The sequence below is a fragment of the Peromyscus maniculatus genome, chromosome 19, assembly GCF_049852395.1.
Source record: "Peromyscus maniculatus bairdii isolate BWxNUB_F1_BW_parent chromosome 19, HU_Pman_BW_mat_3.1, whole genome shotgun sequence".
Taxonomy (NCBI): domain Eukaryota; kingdom Metazoa; phylum Chordata; class Mammalia; order Rodentia; family Cricetidae; genus Peromyscus; species Peromyscus maniculatus.
In genome coordinates, this window is record NC_134870.1 from 48,654,527 (window position 1) to 48,675,975 (window position 21,449).

Here is a 21,449-nt window from a genome sequence, read left to right on the forward strand (position 1 = left end):
TGTTATAGTTGTGTAGTTTGGTCTGTTTGTGGGGCCCCTAGCAGTGGGACTAGGATCTGTCCCTGGTGCATGAACTGGCTCTTTGGAACCTATTCCCTATGGAGAGACACCTTGTTTACCCTTGATTGGGGGGGGGGGGGCTTGGTCCTGCCTCAACTTGATACACCATGCTTTGTTGATTCCCATGGGAGGCCTTACCGTTTCTGAAGAGTGGGTTGGGGGAGGGTGTGGAAAGGAGGTAGGGAAAGGGAATGGAGAAGAGGAGGAAGGAGAAACTGGTTGGTATGTAAAATAAATAAAAAAACAAAATTCTATCCACTTTAAAAAAAAAGAATTATAAGGAAAGTAAATCCTCAATTTTTAATTCATCTTTGATGTTTTGATTTAAACCCCAAGCAGACAGAGATACTGGAGGCTTGTCATGTGAACAAATATATAACAAAGCTCTCAAGTGTAACACAAATTGTTAGAAGGTCTTAATGAAAACAAACCTGGGGCCAGGTATTGGGGTGAACACTGGAAGATCAGAGAGACAAAACAGGCCATAGCTACCTCACCTCGCCAATTCCTCAGCTGATCTTGTTTCCTCAGACTGAAAGCCTCTCAGTCCTCATCCAAATGGATCTCAGCTGAACAGCTGCTAAAAGCCTAAAAGCTTAACCAGCTCTAGTTCCTGGTCCTCATGCCTTATATACCTTTCTGCTTCCTGCCATCACTTCCTGGGATTAAAGGCGTGGGTCACTATGCCTGGCTGTTTCCAGTGTGGCTTTGAACTCACAGAGATCAGGATGGATCTCTGCCTCCCAAGTGATAGGATTAAAGGCACGTGCGTGCGTGCGTGCGTGCATGCATGCGTGCGTGCGTGCCACCATTTTCTTGCCTCTATGTCTATCTAGTGGCTGTTCTGTCCTCTGACCCCAGATGAGTTTATTAGGGTGCACAGTATATTGGGGGACACAATACATCGCCACACTCGAGTTCTCCCTGTGCCCCTCAGTGTGCCTCATGTCTGTTTCTCTAGCAGGTCATCACTCACTCTACTGTTCTGTGCCTGTCGGCGTAACCGGACCCAGTCAGTACATCTATCCCCAGTGCTTTGCCTTGTGCTTCATTGTTAGCACTTTTTTCTACTCTTAGTTCAACATTTCCCTTCTCTTCATCTTTGGTTATACATCTCTTCGTCATCTCCACTTCTGCAGTGTTCACGTCCATAGTCTTCTATCTCAAAAGTTCTGAGTTGTAAAAGGCATGGTGAAAATCCAAGTGTGAGTGTGGAATACTCTTGAGATCGCAACAGGAAAAGTGAGCAGCAGCCAGGTGCCTCCCAGATGCCATTGCTGCCTGCCCGCCTTAGGGGGAGAAGGTCTTTAGGAACAGACTGGCTCAAGCCAGCTCCTGAGAGGAGGAGATGCAGATCTGCCCGACAGTTTAACAACTAACCTCCTGACATGCGCCCTCTTCAGCTCAGTCTCTTCAGGAACTTAGCTATTTCCCAGGGTGAATCATGAATGGCTTTAGTGATTAGACACTCAGAAAGGGGAGAAACTATAAGGTTTTACTGGTCTTGATTTTAGCAGCCAGCCAACCCGGTATGATTCCTGATAATCAGGGGATGTGTCACAATGAAATGAGGAAGGCTGCTGAGAAGTCAGCGGACCTGGGCTGTGGACTGCCAAGGGTAAACCCTGCCGTATTCTAGCTCTCCTACTCCCTGGATAAAGGCTCCTTTGCTACCTACCATTCCTTTGAATTGCTCTTTTGCTTTTAGCCATCTTTATGTCATTAATGAAGATTTTATGATGTTCTTATCATCCTGGGTTAAATCTAAAAGACAGTCCATCTCTGTTTTTATTTCTCAAGTGATAGTCTCCCGCGTGTGGCCCACTCCAGCTTTGATCTCTGATATGTAGCCTAGAGTAAGCTTGACCTGTTGCTAGTCCTCCCTCTGTTTCCCAGGGGTTGCTGGGGCTACAGGCATGGGCAACTGTGCCAGGCTCGACAATCTGCTTTTGATTTTGCTTTCCCATGCTAGTGAGGGAACCTTTGTTTTGCTTTCAATATATATATATATATATATACTTCCCCGCTTAGCTGCATCCCTTGGTCTCATCACCCAACTTTAGAACCTGGAAGCTGTGCCTCTCTAACCCTGGGTTTGACTAGCTAGCTGATTTCACTGGCTTTTACACCAAGAGGCTGACTCCCTGGAGCCCGCGTGCACGCCCTTCAGAGGCCAGAGAAGAGTGGGTTCTTTCCTAGTGAGCATTCCTTTCCCTATCTCAAGATGTGCGTCCGACAAGCAGTGTTTTTCTGTTCATTCTCTGGGCTTCTTAATGATCGGCCACAAAGACTTGGCAAGGTGAGCTCTCCCGTGGAAAGGCAGCTACCCAAAAGCAACACCAATGTGCGAAAGCAGCGCTTATTCTAACAAACTGGCTCCAGCTCTGCAGACGAGTCCAGTTCTAACAAATCAAATCCACGTTGAAATCCATAGAGGCTCAGTGCGAATCCTTCCGTTATGTAAATACTTCCCAGTAGAGTTCCCAGGAAGGTTTAGACCTGACCGTGTTCCCTTTACAGCCGCAGCAACAAGTGTCTGCAAATGCCTACATTTCTGCACTTCCCGGTAGCAACATGCATTCCAGAGTTTATGTGAATGCAGATAAAATTCAAATGTCAGGGGAGACAGGACTCCTAATCAAGGCTCTGGCTGTCTCTCCCGAATCTGCTCACAGGTTGGGGTGGAAACCTGATACTTGGAAGCCTTAGCAGCCTGGTAGTAAATGCTAAATGACAAATAGAGTTTCTCTAATTGCCTCTATTCGAAGTATCCAAACCACAGGGTTTAGGTCCAGACCAGCCCCCTTCCCCCTTCAAGAAAGTTAAAAGAGTTGATGATGGAGAGAGTGGGCTTAGATGAATGGAGTGTTTAAGCCATGCTTGCCCAGACACGATTAATTCCTTTTATCCCTTTGATGCATCTGCTGTCTCCAGTGACAGGAAATTCTTATTTTTTTAAGAAACTAAAGCACAAAAAGACAGTGAAAAAGCTACAAACTGATTTGGCAATAGCTAAGCAAGAGGCTGCCATTACTGTCCTGGAACTCAATGAGAAGATAAAGACACTCTGTGAAGGAAGGCCTTTCCCTAGAGGTCAGTATTACCACGTGACAGGTGCACACTGGCCCCTGGTCCTGGGTGGTGCGTATAGATTGATTGACAGCGAAACAAAATGTCGGGTCCTGTGCCTGGCAGCGTTCTGGCCTAGATGCTGGCCTGGCCTGGCTCTGTTAAGACAACACATGAGTTGAGTCAGCTCAGGATCTCTGAACTCCAGGCTGGATTTGCTACGACTTTTTGACAGGGCGACAAGGAACCAGCAGTTTCAGAGGGGATGTCTCTGTACGTGGAGAGCTGGGCTGAAATGCATCTAGAAATGTCACTGGCTAAGCTGGGTGGCAGAGAGGGAAGGGCAAAGCATGAAAAAGAAGAACAGGGCACTTCAAGGTCTGGGACCCTAGAATGGAGCCAGGAGCAGCAGTAGGCCGAGCCAGGCACAGGGAAAGAAGAAATTCTTTCTTGCCAGTGGATGAATGAAGCAGGAAGCAATAGGGTATGGTACTTGGGAAAGAAATCTGGGTAATTCAGAACTAGCTATATAGATGTGTAGGCATGTGCATGTGTGTATGTACAGGTGCATGTGATGGCCAAAGGTTCATATCAAGAGCTTTTCTCCATTGCTTCCTCCCTTGTTTTTTTGAGACAGGGTCTCTCACTGAACCTGGAGTCACAGTTTCAGCTACCCTGGCTGGCCATCAAGCTTGGAAGGGGGTTACAAACATGTACCACTTGGTCCAGCTTTTTATGAGGGTGCTAAGAGTTCACAGTCAGGCCCTTCCACGTTAGTTTTTAAAGGGTTTTTCGGTGGTGACATTTGAGACAGGGAGAGTCTCATCACATAGCCTAAGTTGGCTTTGAACTTTTGATCGTCTCCCGTCAGCCTTCAGAGACTGTGGTTGTAGGCGTAGGCCACCCTTCCTGGCTTTACAATGATTTAGAAAAAATAGAAAAACTTCGGCTACCAAGAAGCTATAAACTCACCAGAGGGGAAAAACAAAACAAACCCGTCAAGTTGTCTTCGTTAGCAATAATTCAAGTTAATATTCGACAGTAAGTGCTAGACAGTTTACTGAGAATTCCATGCACGCTTGTTCTCAGAATAACTGCCAAGTGTACAGACAGACTCCATTAGATCAAGTGAAGCTCAGGATGGTGATTAGCTCAGCTCTGGTTAGAAAGGAGCAAGCCATCTTGGGCAGGTAGCATCGTCTACTAAAGCAGATGCACCTCTCAACCCAATAGATAGACCAAGGACATTTTCTCTCTGGTCTCCAGCAGCTCACTTCTGCCCCAGGATCTCAGGTTAAACTCTGGTCCCCGGGGAGGGGCAAAGGTCATTACTTGCTGTGTGCTCTGCCTGCAAAGTCAGGAATATGCCATTGTTCTTACTCCAGTCCTTTCCTACTCATAAGTAATGCTGGAAAAGGAGGAACAACTTGGGAAGAAGGGGAAAGGAAGAAGCAGGCGATGTGGTAGCTTCAGAAAGGGGGCATTCCCAGCCTCCTGACTACAGGGTAAAGCTTTGAATATGAATTTGGTTTTCTTTTTTTTTTTTCCTTTTAGTTTTTTTTGAGACAGAATCTGTGTCCTAGTTCTTGCCCTGTAGACCAAGCTGGCCTTGAACTGAGTGATTTTACTGCCTCTGCCTCCTGAATGCTGGGATTAAAAGTGTGTGCCACTAATACTCGGATGGTTTTCATTTTCAATTCTGAATATCAATTTCCCAGAATGCAACTGATAAGTCAGTCACAACGTCACCTTGGGGCACATGTGGAAAGGTAGCTATTTTATTTTTCATCAAAACAGCATAGAAAGAATTTTTTTTTAGAAAGATTTTTTTAATTGCCCTTTGACCAACATAAATCCTCACAAAATCCATTAGAGAATGTTGTCAACGTAACGGTCTTTACTCCAGGCACCATCCCAGAGTTCCAAGGGTCACATAGAAGAAGCCAACCGTCATCCTAGAACACTGGAGGACCGACTCCAACTCACTTGACAAAAACTTCCCACTTTTTAGCTGCTTGGTAAACCTAGTGCAGAAGTGTTAATGCAAGCCATCTAATTCTCATTCTTTCCATTTTGGCCAAAACGGACCTTTAGTAATAAATTGGGTTCTTGGATAGTTTATTTTTTTGATTATTTGTTTTTAGTTAGCATGTGAGTTGCGTTAGACATCGTGATGACATTTTCCAACAAAGTGCATTTTTTAAGGGTGTGGAATGTTTCATGAATTTGCATGTCAGTCATCCTTGGGCACCAGCCACGCTACTCTATCCTGTGTGTGTCCAGTCTTAGTCTACATGCTTCTGAAGTGAGGACCTCTTGGATGTTCAGGTAGGTCAAAATTTAAATAATATTGAGGTGAAGGGAAGAAGAAAGTAGCTTCCCCTTTTATCTGATACACTGATAAAAAGATATAAATAAAAATCTTAGCAGCCATTGTCAGCCCATTGTGGTCCTACAAGTTGCTTGTCTTATTTGGTGAGGAAACTGAACACAATAAATTATGTCTATGTGTATGTGTGCATGAATGTATGCACCACACGTCTGCAGGAGCCAGCAGATGCCTGATCCCCTGGAACTGGAGTTCTAGGCTGTTGTGAGCTGCCATGTGGGCACTGGGAACCAAACCTGATCAAACCCAGGTCCACTGCAAGACCAGTAAGTGCTCTTAACCTCTGAGCCGCCTCTCCACCCCTTCTTAAATCAATATTAGCAAATTCTAACTCATCAGTCAGCCCCTACTGTGAAGCCTTACCCTGAACTCAACAGTCCATCATGGTCCCAGACTAATATTACTTGGCATTCTCAGACACCTGGTTACCCTGCCATGCCTTTTCATCTCTTCAAAATTGTGTGAAAAAATATCCAGGGACTTTTAATGCACAATGGCTTATGTGTAAGAGACCAAATCTCTCTCTCTCTCTCTCTCTCTCTCTCTCTCTCTCTCTCTCTCTCTCTCTCTCTCTCTCTCTCTCTCTCTCATACACACACACACACACACACATTTTTAGATTTACACTACTAGTTTTCTTGGGGTCATTTTTTGTAAAATGTTTGTTTGGGGTTCTCAGACCAAATGGCAGATGGCCCAGGCATAAGAGCTTAAGGAGAAAGGATCATTTGTGATTCTTGGAAACAAATCAAGAAAGAGCACAGTATTATCTAATGAAGTGGAGTCTCAGGTACCCTCAGGGTACTCTTTATCATCCATCTCTGCTTCTTCCTGCACGGAGCCTTCTCTATCTTCAGTTAGATGTCAGGAGAGGATAGAAGGCGGACTATAAGCAGAGGCTATCTGCACTTATCACTTCCGATAAGAAGAAAGCAAACATTTTCCTAGCAGTTCTAGTTAGAAAAACATCTGAGAGAAGGCTGTCTGGCTTGAGTTGGGTACCCATCTCTGGATATCCTTATGTGGCCTGGGCTGGGGGATGATGGATGCATAAGCTTAGGTCCTGCACCCACCACTGGGTGGCAGGGTAGAGGGAAAATGAAGTGGGGAAATAAAGAGACCTCTGCCTGGCAAGCGCATAGAGCTGAACTTAAAGGAAGGGCTGTCCCATTACTGGAATGGAGAAAGACAGACCAATATCAATACACTGTCAGTTCGTGGTCAAGTTAAAATATAATGAAATACTTAATGAGTCATCAATCCCAGGGACGTTTACACTTTAAAGGTAGCTTTTTTTTTTTTAAATCAATGAACAGAAGGCCTTTAATGGTCCAAGAAATAACTATCCAGAGTGGATTTTAGACCCCATAAGAGCTACAGTGCACAGTTTGGGGGAAGGCCCTTCCAGCCCCTGTCGGTGATGGGGTGGCCACCCACAGCAGTGGCCTGCTTATTATAACAATTCCCACTGAGGAAAGGAAAGTGTGGATTCTAAGTAGCAGCTCACGTCCCTGGATTACCAGGACACCACTTCTCTGTTAGAGACAAACCGATGCTTACAAGCCTAACGGATTAATGGAATTGTTTCCAAATAAAACAGATGTCTCTGCTACCCAAACATGCCGTGTTTTTCCCGTTTGCTTTGTTTGCCAAGCCATCAGATCACCTTTCGGGCCTTCTGATCAGAGAATGTTCCAGAATGTTAGGAATATCTTGAAGCATATTTATGCTCGAATTGAGAGAACAGTGAGATGCCAAACTGTTTTTCCTCTTACACTCGAGTTCAGCTGAGAATAAAAACACCTTTGTTTATTAAAGAGAGAGAGAGAGAGAGAGAGAGAGAGAGAGAGAGAGAGAGAGAGAGAGAGAGAGAAGAACAGCAGGCATCTTACAGCCCTAGTCCTTGTGGGTTTGATTTGTGCACATAGTCACAACCCAAAGCAGCTTCCTCCTGTCATTTCCAGAGTCCTCCCCTGAAGTGCTCACAGCTTTGTTGACTGCCAGCAGCCCTGGATGCCTAGTGTGCTGGGGTTTTCAAAGTCTGAGGCCATCTACTCTTTAGATCACAGTGTGTAGGAATTGAACAGTCTTCGCCCTCTTTGCTTTAGGAAGACAGAGTTACCCATGGGGGAAGAGGGGTTAATGTGACAGAAAGACCTGCCAGGACAAGTCAAGTGGGGAAAGCCTTGTCTCAGCTCTTGGTTTCCTAAGGCCAAGCCCATTGGGCTCCTTGCTTTCTGGGCCCGTGGTGAGACTATCGTGGTGGCGGAATCTTGTTTCGAGGTTGTTCGCTGCGTGGAGGGCGGGAAGCAAAATAAAGAAGGGAGTGGCCAGGCCAAGTCTGCCCTGGAAGTCACTCCCGGTGACCTAGTTCTTCAAAGCAGGCCCCTCCTTCTACAGCCTCCACCCTCCAACCGTCTGCTCCAACTGGACTGTGTCCAGGGGCTAAGCCACTGATTCAGTCAGCACCCTCATATCCAAGCCTCCCTCTAACATGCCCACAGGTGTGTGTCTTACCAATTTTCACCCATTACTTTACAAGATACCTTCCCAGCCCCCAGACCTGTTGTTGATTGAGTACAGTTACTTGACAGCATACAAGGTTCCTCTCTTTAGCCAGACTATGTATTATTTCAAGCTTTAGATTTTGTTGTCTTTTAATTTTTTTAATTCATTTTTCTTATGATGCACAACTACCAACTCGCCTGGGCCCGCTCCTCAAGGGAGAGTTGTATCAACTCTCAAGCCATCTTTAGCTTTATTTCCATTTAAAGGACATTCTTGCTCAGTGGTGATGTCCCATTCCTTTAATCCCAGAACTCAGGAGGCAGAGGCGGGTGGATCTCTCTGAGTTCGAGGCCAGCCTGGTCTACAGAGTGAGTTCCAGGACAGCCAGGGCTGTTACACAAAGAAACCCTGTCTCAAAAAACAAACAAACCAAAAAACCAACCAACCAAACAAACAAAGGACGTTCTCTAGGTGATGCTGGTATATCCCAGTGCAGACATTTCCAGGATTCATATCTGCATAGAGCCAGCCACATGTGGGGGTGAGAATTTGTAATAGAAGTAACATTTCAGTTTCAAACATTGGGCAAATTCCCCCATGACTTTTGAAAATCAAACTGTTGCTTTTCTTTCTATCTTCTTCAGAAAATGGAGAGAAGTCACTTTGCCATCATCCCGGAGCTAAGTGAAAATACTCTAAGGAGAATCTTTTACCCTAAGTGCTCCAGACTAAACTTCCTCTCCAATGTTCCTCTGCCCTTTTCAAACATCTTTAAGATCAAAACTCCTGTTGCAATTACAAGTTAAGGAACTAGAGATTAGAAGATGAAGAAAATGTCCCAAGGCTAACTATGGCATTTCCCCAATACAGTTAATACATTAAACCCCTCTGAAATGATTATTATACTGAATTATATTCTGTTGGCTTAACTTCAGTTATAATCAAACAAATAGCAATTTGAAAATTACCACTGCTGTATAATAACTACTAACCCTACCGAGTCTCCAAGTATATCCCAAAGAAAGAACAGTGGAGATAAATTAGATCTTAACGTGGTAGAATTAAGAGCATTTAGAGAGAGGTCATTTTGAAAGTACTAGACTGAGTTCCATCTTGAATAACTCTCCAGTGTGTAGAGCTTTTGAGCAATCCCACTCTATCCTCACCCACAGCTTTTTCAAATGTTCTTATCCCCCAGACCAGCAAACAGCGGCTTGACTAGAAGTCCTACAGACAACCTTCTTTCCGAACACAGGGTTCTAGTTTACCAGGCAACCTCGAGTTATGCAGAAAGTGGCCAGGCCAACCCTGGCACCTCACAGTGTAAGCCATTTGTGAATCTTTCAAAAAAGCACCCCTGAACACCTGTGTCATTGGACGGCAAGGGGGTCACTCTAATGGCTACTGAGGACAGGCAGGCAGCTGGCAATCCTAGTTACCATGCAGGATGTCTTTATCTTGACAAAAAAAAAAAAAAAAAAAAAAAAAAAAAAAAAAAAAAAAAAAAAAAAAGATAATCTTTGGGGAAAACAAAAGATGATGATTTCTCTCCCAGCAGGTGTCTGTCCCCAGATGCTTGCAAAAATGCAAGCAATGCCACAGAATTTTCTCAAACAGAGGCTCCTCTGAAGTGGGGTCATTTATATTTAGAGCAATAAGAGCCAGGGCTGGACAGCAAAGACTTGGAGAAAGCACAACTGTGATCAGGTCAGGGAAGCACTGCCCAATACAGGCTTCTCAAGGGTTTAATATGTGCCTGACAGAAACAGGTTCACTTAGACACTATCTGGTAGGTTGCCTCCTCTATCCACTCAACTCGTCCCTAAACAGACCCACTGAACCCCAAAACCAAAACCTTCTCACAAGTCTCTAGGAGACTTGGCACTGGCCCCAAGAGTCCCCACGAAGCTGAGCAATCCATTGCACAAGATCCCAAGAAACAAACGTTGCTCCATCCGGGTGGAGGCTGGAGCCTAATTCAGTATGCACAAATTAAGGATAGTGTTCCTTTTCAAAATGACACTTCAGAGACCTCCAGGCCTAAAAAGCACCGACTTATAAACTAGGCAGAGATTGGGATTTTATTGGCTGCAAGTGACAGAAACAGAAATAAAACCAATGTGAGTGGGAAGCAAATTTTTAGCTGCCAAGGCTGGCTCGGAGGCTGAGCCATGGGCCTGGGAACTACTCAGCTGGTTCCTCTGTGGGTGTTGGCTTCATCTATGGTAGGCATAGGCTAGAAATGGATTCCCAGGAGGTCCTGGCTCACAGTCTGTATTCAACCATCTGCTGTTTCGGCCTGTGCAGAACAGCCTTCCTGTCCATTCTGTAATGGAGTATGATTTTCCTTTGGGGACCCCCCCCCCTTATTCTCTGTAGTTTTGTGGAGCTGGCAGGTGAGGTGTCTCTCTTCCCTTGTATAGAGGTCGCATGTAGGTTAGCCAGTCATAGGGGATTGTCCTAGGACCTTGAATCTTGAGCTCAGTTGACGTGGGAAGACAGCAAAACGCCAGAGCTAATTACTCTGGAAGTTGGCTCCTGGCCTCTGAGGAAATTATCTAATGGTTTTGGTACCTGTGTCTCAACTGCAGCCCCATGCTCTTTGCCTTTATCAAAGATTTCCTTCAGTTCTGGCTATCTTATATGCCGATCTAAATTCATACTCTAAATTTCTCTAAAGGTAGTAAGCATTGGATTGTAGTATTTGCAACCAAAAAGCCTTACTGTATATCCAATTCTAGGGGGGCCCGTTTCTTTTCGAGTCTGTAGAGAAATCTCAGGGGGAAAATTGGCCACACTTAAATGACATTGATGAGCCTTGGATCAATTGCTGTGGCTGAAGCCACAGGCTGTTATTGTAGTCCACATCTGAGCCTTGTGCCAGAGGCCAACAAGGGAACACAGTCAGATAAAGGGAGAGGGGAAAGCCTTCGGGACTGAGGAGTGCACCTGTCATGGTCCCCTCTGCTCTGCCTTAGTTAAATCTCATAAAAGCAGGGAGGAGAGCCATTTACTGTCCCGTCAGGAAAGAACACCTCGTCTTCTCTTTCTCCTTATCAGTTTCATCACTGTTTAATTAGGCACTTCCTTTTATGAACATTCTGGAAATCTGTTTCTTTTCTAATGAACGAAAGGTAAGAAGATCCACTCTAAAGCTTTGGGTTGGGGGCCAGGATTTGTAGCTACACCAGCTGTGGGAATTCAGTGATGTCAAGGTCCCCTCCGTCCTTTGTTTGTGGGACTAATTTTGGAAGTACACCATCATCAGGAAACGGTGCTCCCTTCCTTCTGTCTATCCCTTAGGAATGTTTTATTTCCTTTTTCTTCCCCTCCTCCTTTTTTTTTTAAGTCTCTTGGGTTCTATATTCAGAGAGGTTGGATGAAAGGTCAAGCATGAGCTAAATGTCAGACAAGGCACGTGGGAATGGGACCAGGATCCCTTGCAGAGGCTTCCTACTTTACTGTGGTCCCTGCTGCGTGCAATGCTGGGGAATGCTGCTAAATACTGAAGCGGAGGGCAGAGGAGGAAGGCGCCTTCTTCCAGGAAATTTACTCAGCAGTGTCCGGCGCTCCTTCGTTAAATAGCAGCAGATAGATTTCAGACACTTTGAGGCTGCAAACAATTGTCGAAACCCATGTGGCTGCTCCCTCTCTTGTTGACAAGGGAAGAACATTAGTGATATCCTCTCCTCTGGCTCCCCAGGAATGTCTTTGGATTTTATTCAGGGACTTGATGCTTCTTGATAAGACACTGAAGGTAGAGATTACTTACATTGGTTATATGGGTAAATTTGGCTTAATGAGCAGATGTCTTATGGGGACATGGACTCATGAAATCAAATTTCCAAAAGATTAAAAAAAAAAACCTGATTCAGTGTGACAAGTGGAAGAGCTCTGTATTTACTTCTGGGATGGAGTTAGACACATGCCATGCTCTATTTATTAAATGTATAGATAGCCTTGTCCACACGTGTTGGTCTAGAAAGAAGTGTTGGTTTTTAAAGATGCATTGTCTGTGTCGTACGACCATGCTATGCCTCCAGTTTTCCCAACCAAATACAGTCACACAGAACACATACCAAGAAATCAAGAAGATACATAGGACAGGTCAGGAGTAGAGTTCCCGCTTAGTATGAGTAAGGCTCTGGACTACACACCCAGGACAGGGATAATTTAAGAATGAAAGGGGCTGAGGAGAGGGGAGGGGAAGAGAGGGGAAGGGGCAGGGAGGAAAGAGGGGGATAAGAAGAAAAGGGGTGAGAGGACAGGGAAGGGGGGTGGTAAAGAGTTGCTTAGAGTGGAGCTGAGCCCCTGCTACAGGGTAAATCGGACCTAGAAGACAAGCCCTTCACACGCCTCTGCAAATGCTTTTCGTCATCTCAGACCCACCAGCCAACAGAGCAAGGCAACCTCCAGGGCCCCTCTGGACGTCCCGCCACATGCACTCTATCTGCACTGGGGCCCCGTGGTCGAGTCTGCTCCACCAAGCAGAGCCCAGATGTGCTCTGGGGGCCACGTTTTCCATACCTATTCCTAGTGGACAAGGAAGGAGCCCTGTCTACAGTCTAGAGGATGTTAAATGGAGTCCACCAGCTAAAGGAAGGAAGGGTCCCTTACCACAATCTGAGCTTGGATTACTGCAAACTGTCAGCTATAACGCAAAAAGGAAATTTCTGAAACCAAGGAGAGGATGCAAAAGATATTGAAAAAAAAATGTGTATGTGTGCCTAGTATGTGCATATATGGAAGAAAGCTGGAATACATGAGTCCTCAGAAGCAAAACAAATGCTTTATATTACATGTGTGCATATGTGTGTGTATATATGTATAAATAATTTAAATGAGTTGTTTAAGAATTTCATAGACACATACAGTGTATTTTTATCATACTCAGCTCCCCTTCCCCCTTATCTTCTCTCCACTTCATCTTCTCTTTTTTGGGTTTTGACAGCCCACCATATCCAATCTATGCTGCGCAAATACTCACAGTCATGGGGTCATCCACTGAAGCCTGGTCAGCCCCCCACGGTCCGGACCATCCCTTAAAAACATCCTGACTCTTCCTCCCCTAGCAGCTATCAGCTGTCAACAGTTCCTCAAGTAGAGCTGGGGGCTCGTGAGCCCTTCCCCTTCCATACTGGAATATTGACTGGTGCTGAGGCAAAAACACAACTTTTGCCTCAAAGGGGAGAAGAGAGCGTTAATTCCGATGCCACGTATGAGTGACCATGGCTCTGGAACACAGGTTTAGGTTACTCCAAATTCCATGTTCCCACATGGAAATAGTTTCATGAAGTTTTTATAGTAGCAAAACAAATGTCAGATACTTCGGTGGAAGCATCAGAGGTGTGCCACAGTGCAGTGGAGAAATCTCAGCTGCGGGCGTCAGATGCTATCTTAGCTTTTGTGTTGGTTGAAGTTAGTGGCTGGCTAAGTTGACAGGTTTCGAAGGGTTTCTATCTGCTAGTTACAGGGTGTTAGGTCCCACACATAGGTGGTAAGGAATGGCTACCCCAAGATGCTAAGTTTTCTATTAAAAGGCAGCTAATTCTCAATATGCATCTATCTTATTTGTATAAGAAGGTATGCCACAACCTGATAGTATTCATTTCATTTTACCCTTTATACTATTAATAAGTTCACTTGGTTTTTGGTTATTGGTTTTGGGTTTTGGGTTTTTCAAGACAGAGTTTCTCTGTATAACCATGGCTGTCCTGCAACTTGTTTTGTAGATCTCAAACTCAGAGATCTGCCTGCTTCTGCCTCCCAAGTGCTGGGATAAAAGGTATGTACCACCATACCTAGCTTGTCAATCTATTTCTAACTGCCATCTTACTCACAAATTTCCTTTACATTAATTTGCTCTCAAGAAATACCTTAATACACACAGCAATATCATCCCTCTTGCTTTACTTCCTAACAATAATGGAGTTAAATGAGAAATTATCTCTAATTGACTTACTGGTTTGTTTGTTGACATAGTGTCTCACTATGTAACCTGAGCTGGCCTTGAAATCTCTATGTAGACCAGGTTGGTCTTATACTCTTACAGACCATCCTGTCTTTGCCTCCAGAATGTTGGGATAAAAGATATCTGCTACCACACCTATTTATTGATTTACTATATTTTTATATCGGATTATCCGTTAGCTGTGGTTGCTTCTGCAGATAGTATTCTACTCATGGAATAGTGTAGGGATTGATCCTGGTGCCCTGAGCATGTGGGCTGAATGTCTAACTACTGAGCTGCATTCCCAGTGATGAAAAATAGTACCTTACTGCTACTATATCTTAGTCCAATTTTAACATTGTAAATATTTTCACTAAAAGAATAGAGGTAATAGTGTTTTAACCCAGCAACAAACAAGTCCAAATACAAAAACACACAGAGCCAAGGCAACATGACTATTCAAAAACAAACAAAAACAAAACCACTAACTGTACAGTAATGCCTCCAACAAGAATGGATTAGATGAAATTGCAGACAAAGAATTCAAAAGAATGATTATAAGAGTATTCAAGGTCTGGAGAGTTGACTTTGTGATGAAGAGCACTTTCTGCTCTTGCTAGGAACCTGGGTTTGACTCCCAGTACCTACATGGCATCTCACAACCATGGTAACCCCAGTCCCAGGGATCCAACAACTTCTTACCTCTGCAGGCACCAGGCACACATGTGGTGCACACACATACTTTTTTATGTATGTGAGTATTTTGTCTGCATGTAATAAATTAAATAACTTTTAAGCATTTTAAAAAGAGTATAATATTAATATCATCAAAGAAGAAATGAGTACATCCTTGCATGAATTCAAGTAGAGCATGCACAGGCAAAATGAAATAAGGAAGTCAATATAGGTAATTCAATGAAGAAATAGAGATAAAAGTGCTGAAAAAATAGAAATACTGAAATTTCTATTTGATCCAATAAATCAAACAAAAATCTTCAGTGGATTTCACATGTGAGAAAGAACATATGATGTTTATCTTTCTGGTTCTGTTACCTCACTCAGAATGATTATCATATTAACCTGACTCCTAATGACACATTACTACACCCATAGATTAAAATCTTTCAACCTTAATCAGAGAAGCTTCTTTTCGCAGCAGAAACCCTCAACTGGTCAACATGCAGCGAATAAGAGATTGCAGAGTGACAAGTCCTAAATGGGACATTTATATCATGTCCTTCCTCCCAAGGCTAAAGGATCACCTTGGAGGAGGAAGTGGAAAGACTATCAGAGCCAAAATTAGTAGTAGTTGGCTACAATGAGACACTATTACCCAGAAGCTACTGGGTTGTTGCACACAGGAACTCAAAGATGTTGTGATGGCACACATAAAACCTGCACACAATCAAGCCAGACAAATCCCAGGGTAGAGTTGGGAATAAAGTCCCACCTGCAGCTGAGAAGATATTGGCATTGATGACTGCAGAGGGAGTGGGACTTTTCTTCAGGGATGTAGAACATGGGAGGGTCCCTACACCTCCAGTAAATGGTCCAACACTCACACGTGTACAGGACTCAGAAGTTTTAAAAAGCAGAACATGTGAAGCTGAATGGGAAACCTGGTGAGGGACATGGAGGAGTATTGGGGGGAAGGGGAGGAGACCTATAGTATATAAATGCATGAATGAAACTCAATTTTTCAAAATGAAAGTAAGCTCCATGGAAAAACCCATCAAAAGAAAATAAATTAATAGAAACTAGAATATCATGGCTGGAAAGACAAGGTTTATAAATTAGAACATTCAGAATATGACAAAGATAAATTGACAGGAAAGGACAAGCAGAATACAGATGAATGTGAGACTTTTTTAAAAGGACAGAATTACAGATCCTGGATGTATAAGGAGTTAAGTGATTTCCAGCTAAAGGCACACTGTTTGGGGTTTTACTTTATTGAGGAATTTTTAAATTTATCTCCATATTTCTTTGGTGGCCACAATGAACCAGGATATGTGGGATACAATGAAAGCAGTCCTAAGAAGGAAGTTTAGCTATAAATACCTATATTTTTTAAAATGAGAGAAATCTCAAATAAATAACTTACTGGTCACTCCTGCCCCATGGTGGTTTGAATGAGAATGCTCCCTATAAGCTCATATATTTGAATGCTTGGATCCTAGTTGCTTAAGTATTTTGGAACAGTTAGGAAGTGTGGCCTTGTTAGAGGAGGTGTGTCACTGGGGGGTGGGTTTTTGAGTTTCAAAAGCCCACACCAAGCCCAGTCTCACTCTCACTGCCTCCTGCTTCTGGATCAGATGTCAACTCTCAGCTCCTACTCTGGCACCACGCCTTCCTGCTGCTGTGTGACCTGCCATGATGGGCTTGGACTGGCCCTCAGAAACGATAAGCAACCCTCCAATTAAGTGCTTCCTTTTATAAGTCACCTTGGTCCTGGTGTTTCATCACAGCACTAGAACAGTAACTAAGATGCCCTACATCTTATGAACACAAGAACAAGTCAAACCCCAAATCAGGAAATGGAAAGGGGGTAACACATATGCGAAATTTATGAAATGGAAGTAAAAAGGGCAAGAAAAAGTTAATGAAACAAAGTTGACTCTCTGAAAAGATAAGCAAAATTAAAAGCCCTTAGTCAAACTAACCAAAAGAAAGATAAAGAAACCCAAATTAGCAAAATTAGAGATGAAAGAGGAAATAGTCTGATAACCACCAATCAAATGAAAAGGTAATTAGAAACTGCTTTGAAAATTTATGTTCTAAAACTTGTAGAATCTAAAAGAAATGGTTAAAATTCTGCACACATATAACTTACAAAATTAAATCAAGAAGATATAAACAACTTAAATATATCTGTAATAAGCAGCAAGATTAAAGCAATAATTAAATTTTCCCAACTAAAAAAAACCAAATTTGCAGCTGAGTTCTATCAGAAACTTAAAGAAGTAACAATAAATGCTCCTCAAACTATGCTATAAAATGGAAAGGTAAGAAATCTTCCCAATATCAATTTTAAAAAGCAAGTTTTACACTAATATCAAAGCCAGACAAGAGCACGGAAAAAAAAAATAAAGTTATATGTCAATCTTCTTGATGAGCATGGGTGTAAAAATTCTCAATAAAATATCTGCAAACAAAATCTACTGATATATCAAAAAGGTCATTCATCAGGTAAGTGAGCTTCTGTAACTTTATTTCAGGTTTACAAGGTTGGCTTAACATGCACAAATAAAAAATGTAATATATCACATCAACAGTCTACTGAATAGAAATAATATAATCATCTCAATAGATGCTGAAAAGACTTTTGGTAAAGTCCAACAACCTTTCATGACAAATGCCCTGAAGAACCTAGGAATTGAAGGAAATTACCTTGACCAATCCAGGCATCCTATGACAAACTTGTAGCCAAGGCAGCACTAACTTGGGAGAAGTTAAAGCATCCTCACTATGATCAGGAATGAGTGCTTTCTCCACTCTTCCTCAATATGCTCCTTTAAGTTTTAGTTAAAGCAGTAAGACAAAAGAAAGAAATAAAAAGGATATAATATTCACAGAAAAAGACAAATTATCCCTGCTTGCAAATATATGATCTTATGCAAGACAGATTCTAAAAACCTCATCAGAACACTTTTAGAACTTATAAACATATTCAGTAAAGTATCAGGGCCACAAAACCAGCATACAAAAATCAATAGCTTTTTCATACACTGATAATGATCAGACTGAGAAAGAAATCAATAAAATAATCAACCCACAATAGTTTCAAATATAAAATATTTAGGAATAAAAGTAATCGGAGAAGTGAAAGTCCTACAATGAAGGCTGTAAGACACTGAAGAAAGAAATTGAAGAAATTGGTGTAAGATGGGCAGGCCACCCGTTCTTGTGGAGTGGCAGACGTTGGCTGCATTACCAGAAGTGATCTGCAGATCCAACCCAATCGCAAGCAAAACGTTCCAAAATTTTTCAGAAAAAGTAGCAAATAAAACAGGAAAAGAAATCCTAAAATCGACACGGAGGCACAAAAGATTCCAAACAGCCAGAACAATCCTGAAGCAAAAGAACGTTGCTGGAGATATCATCACTCCTGAATTCAGGTGATCCGAGCCATAGGAACAAAAAGTATGTGGGACTGGAACAAAAGCAGATGTGTAGATCGATGAAACAGGAAAAGACAGAGCCAGAAGTAAACTCACAAGTACAAGTGCCCGCCTTTCCACAGAGATTTCAAAAACATCTACGTTGGATGAAAGTCAGCCCCTTTTGTTAAATGGCGCCGGAACACTGCGTATCTACACAGAAAGAAATGAAGCTAGAACGTTACCTCTGACCCTGTAGAGAAAAATCCATTCAAAACGGATAAAAGACCTCCATATAACACCCGAAGCAAGATTTTCAGGGGGCAATATAATCAAAGTACTTCAAGATCCAGGCTGAGGCAGAGAATTTCTGAACAGGACCCTAGCAGCTCAAGAAACAATACGAAGAACAGACAAATGGAATTGCGTGAAATTAAAAGACTTACAAAATGAGGGAAACTAGTAAGATGCAGGCTACAGAATGGAAGAAAATCTCTGCTAGCTATACATCTGACAAGATTATATCCAAAATACACAATTCAAATAACTAAACTACAAAAAAAAATCAATAAAGAGGCTAATGAAATAAATAGCCAGACCTGAAGAGATGAAATACAAATGACCAATAAATGTGAAAAAAATGCTCAATATCCTTAAGCATAAGGCAAATGCAAATTAAAACCACATTGAGATTTTTATATCACCCCAGTCAGTAGAGAAATCATTAAGAAAATAGAAACTGCAACTGCTAAGAAGGATGGGGAAAGAAGGACCATTAGGCATTGTTGGGAGAAATGTGAATTGGACCAAACATTATGGAAATTGGTCCCGAGTATTTTTCAGTATATACATATATACAATATTATATATGTATATATTGTATTTATATATGTGTGTGTATATATATATTTACCATAGGAAGCAGCTACAGAACATCTGACTGTAATTCAACATACCTGTGGCATGTACATACCATGTTTATTACAGTACTACTGAGAATGACTAAGTTACAGAATCAACCTAGGTTTTCTTCATTAGAAGAATGGATAGCAAAAATAGTAGATATTATGTTATATTATATTATATTATATTATATTATATTATATTATATTATATTATATTATATTTATTATATTATATTACATTATAAATTATATAATGGAATTTTATTCAGCCATGAAGAAGAACTAAATCAGGCCATTTGCTGGAAAATGGATGGAACCAAGGATAATCATATTAAAAAAAATAAGCCAGACATTTAAAAAAATTACACTTTCTCTTATTTATGGGCCATGGAATTTTTTTATAAAGAGAGATGGGGGAAGAAAATGACTAGTCTGGGAGGGGTAAGAAGAAGGAGTAGGAGCGGGTGAATGTAGTCAAAGTATATAATGTACTTGAAGCAAGTTGTCTTTATGAAGCCTAGCACTGTATATAATGCCTATACATTAGTAAAAATCCAAATATGGCTTGGAAAGCAGGGCACACCAATATTCATGCCTTCGAATTCCATGTTTCATTAACATGACTCTTAAATCAGTGTCATAAATAAATCTTAAGGATACCTATGGCTGAAAACATGTTTCATCAAAAGGATAGCAGATTTTCGGGTGAAGTACAGCTCAGTGATATAGCATGGATGTGCTGGCTGGGTTTCATCAACTTGACACAAACTGGGTCATCTGGGAAGAGGGAAACTCAATTGAGAAAATGCCTCCATCAGGTTGGCTTATAAGCAAGCCTATGGAGCATTTTCTTGACTAATGATTGATGTGGGAGGGTCCAGACCACTGTGGGTGGTACCACCCCTGGGCAGGTGGTCCTGAGTTATAGAGAAAGCAGGCTGAACAAGCCATGAGGAAAAGCCAGCAGCAGCATCATTTTTCCATGGCCTCTGCTTCAGCTACTACCTCCAATTCCTGCCTTTAGTTCCTGCCCTGACTTCACTCTGATGGTCTCTCAACTGGGAGTTGTAAGATGGAATAAATCCTTTCCTTCCCAAGTTGCTGTAAGTCATGGTGCTTATCACAGCAACAGAAAAAAGAAAACACCGGGCTTATCATGTGCAAGACCCTGAGCTGAATAATCATTATAAATCAATAAACAAACAGATTGTAAATGAAATTATCATCAGTTTGTCAAAGATTTTATTTTTGAACTCTAGGCCTTACATTTTATACCCTCTAGTTGTTTTTTTTTTTTTTTAAAGTGACCACAGATTGACTTAATGACATGGGGTAAGACTAAAGAAAGATATCTCTCAGTCACAATCAAACTTGACTGATGTCATTACACATTAAATGGAAGAAAATTCTTTTTTTTTTTTTTTTTGGTTTTTCGAGACAGGGTTTCTCTTGTGTAGCTTTGCGCCTTTCCTGGAACTCACTTGGTAGCCCAGGCTGGCCTCGAACTCACAGAGATCCGCCTGCCTCTGCCTCCCGAGTGCTGGGATTAAAGGCGTGTGCCACCACCGCCCGGCGGAAGAAAATTCTTGAAGAATGTATCTCCTAAATTATTCTTAGATGTTGAGGTAGAATAAACTACATTAAGAAATATGTATAGGAAAGGGGTGATACAGAGAAGTTTAAATTTTATTTGGGAAGAGAAGGGTGATAGGGCAATTATGAGCAATATTTATAGAGAAAAACGTTATAAATAAACCACTTATTGGGTGCTGGGATGTAGCTCCGTTGACAGAATGCCTGTTTGACATGCATGAAGCCCTGGGACCAATCCCCAGCGCTGAAAAAAACAAAAGCCATGGAGGTACATATCTATAACCCTTGCACTGAGAAGGCAGAGGCAGAAGGGTCAGTTCCAAAAGTTCAAGGTCATCCTCAGCTACATACTGAGCATGAGGACAGCCTGTTTCAACCAACCTGTTTCAAAGGGGAAAAAAAAATCATTATCTTACATGATCCCTAAAGTTGTTATTAGAATGGAAATTGGTGCTCAAATTAGCTTTATAATTCATTTGGTAACTGGCAGCGTGATCTGCTGGCATCCACCTTGTTGTGGGTCCAGTGTTTTCTCCTTTAATGTGTCAGTGTTTTACATCGTGTTTTAAGGAGAACCTAAGTAATCATGGATTTCAACATTCAGAAATCTATACTATTGTTGGTGAGATGTACACGGAATGATTATTTTAAAGTATACACAAGAATTTGATTCAATATAAAACCATAGCTCAGGGTTAGGAGGAGAAGTAGTGCAGAGTAGATTTGTGTGCAAATAGAAGGGCAAAGAAAATAATGCTGCCCATTGTTTCAAGTGACAAAGAATTGGCAAGAATCCGAATACCTCAGGAGACAAGATTAATAGTAAGTATATCTGTCAACATCCTGTTTCAAAATCCCAGCCAGGAGGATCAGAA

General features: G+C 42.1%; 1 protein-coding gene across 3 annotated transcripts in view; it reads left to right on the forward strand.

Moving 5' to 3' along the window:
- Ccdc192 (coiled-coil domain containing 192) overlaps positions 1–21,449 on the forward strand; it is a 200,658-nt gene that overhangs the window by 127,349 nt on the left and 51,860 nt on the right. The window contains exons 6-7 of one of the 3 annotated variants that reach the window (XM_042264045.2): positions 3,021–3,153; positions 5,335–5,466. In XM_042264045.2, the coding sequence (XP_042119979.1) occupies positions 3,021–3,153; positions 5,335–5,438 (237 nt within the window). In that variant the 3' untranslated portion in view covers positions 5,439–5,466. Of the gene's footprint in view, positions 1–3,020; positions 3,154–5,035; positions 5,205–5,334; positions 5,467–21,449 lie in introns of those variants that run through there. The other 2 variants (XM_076555288.1, XM_042264043.2) reach the window with 2 other exon arrangements.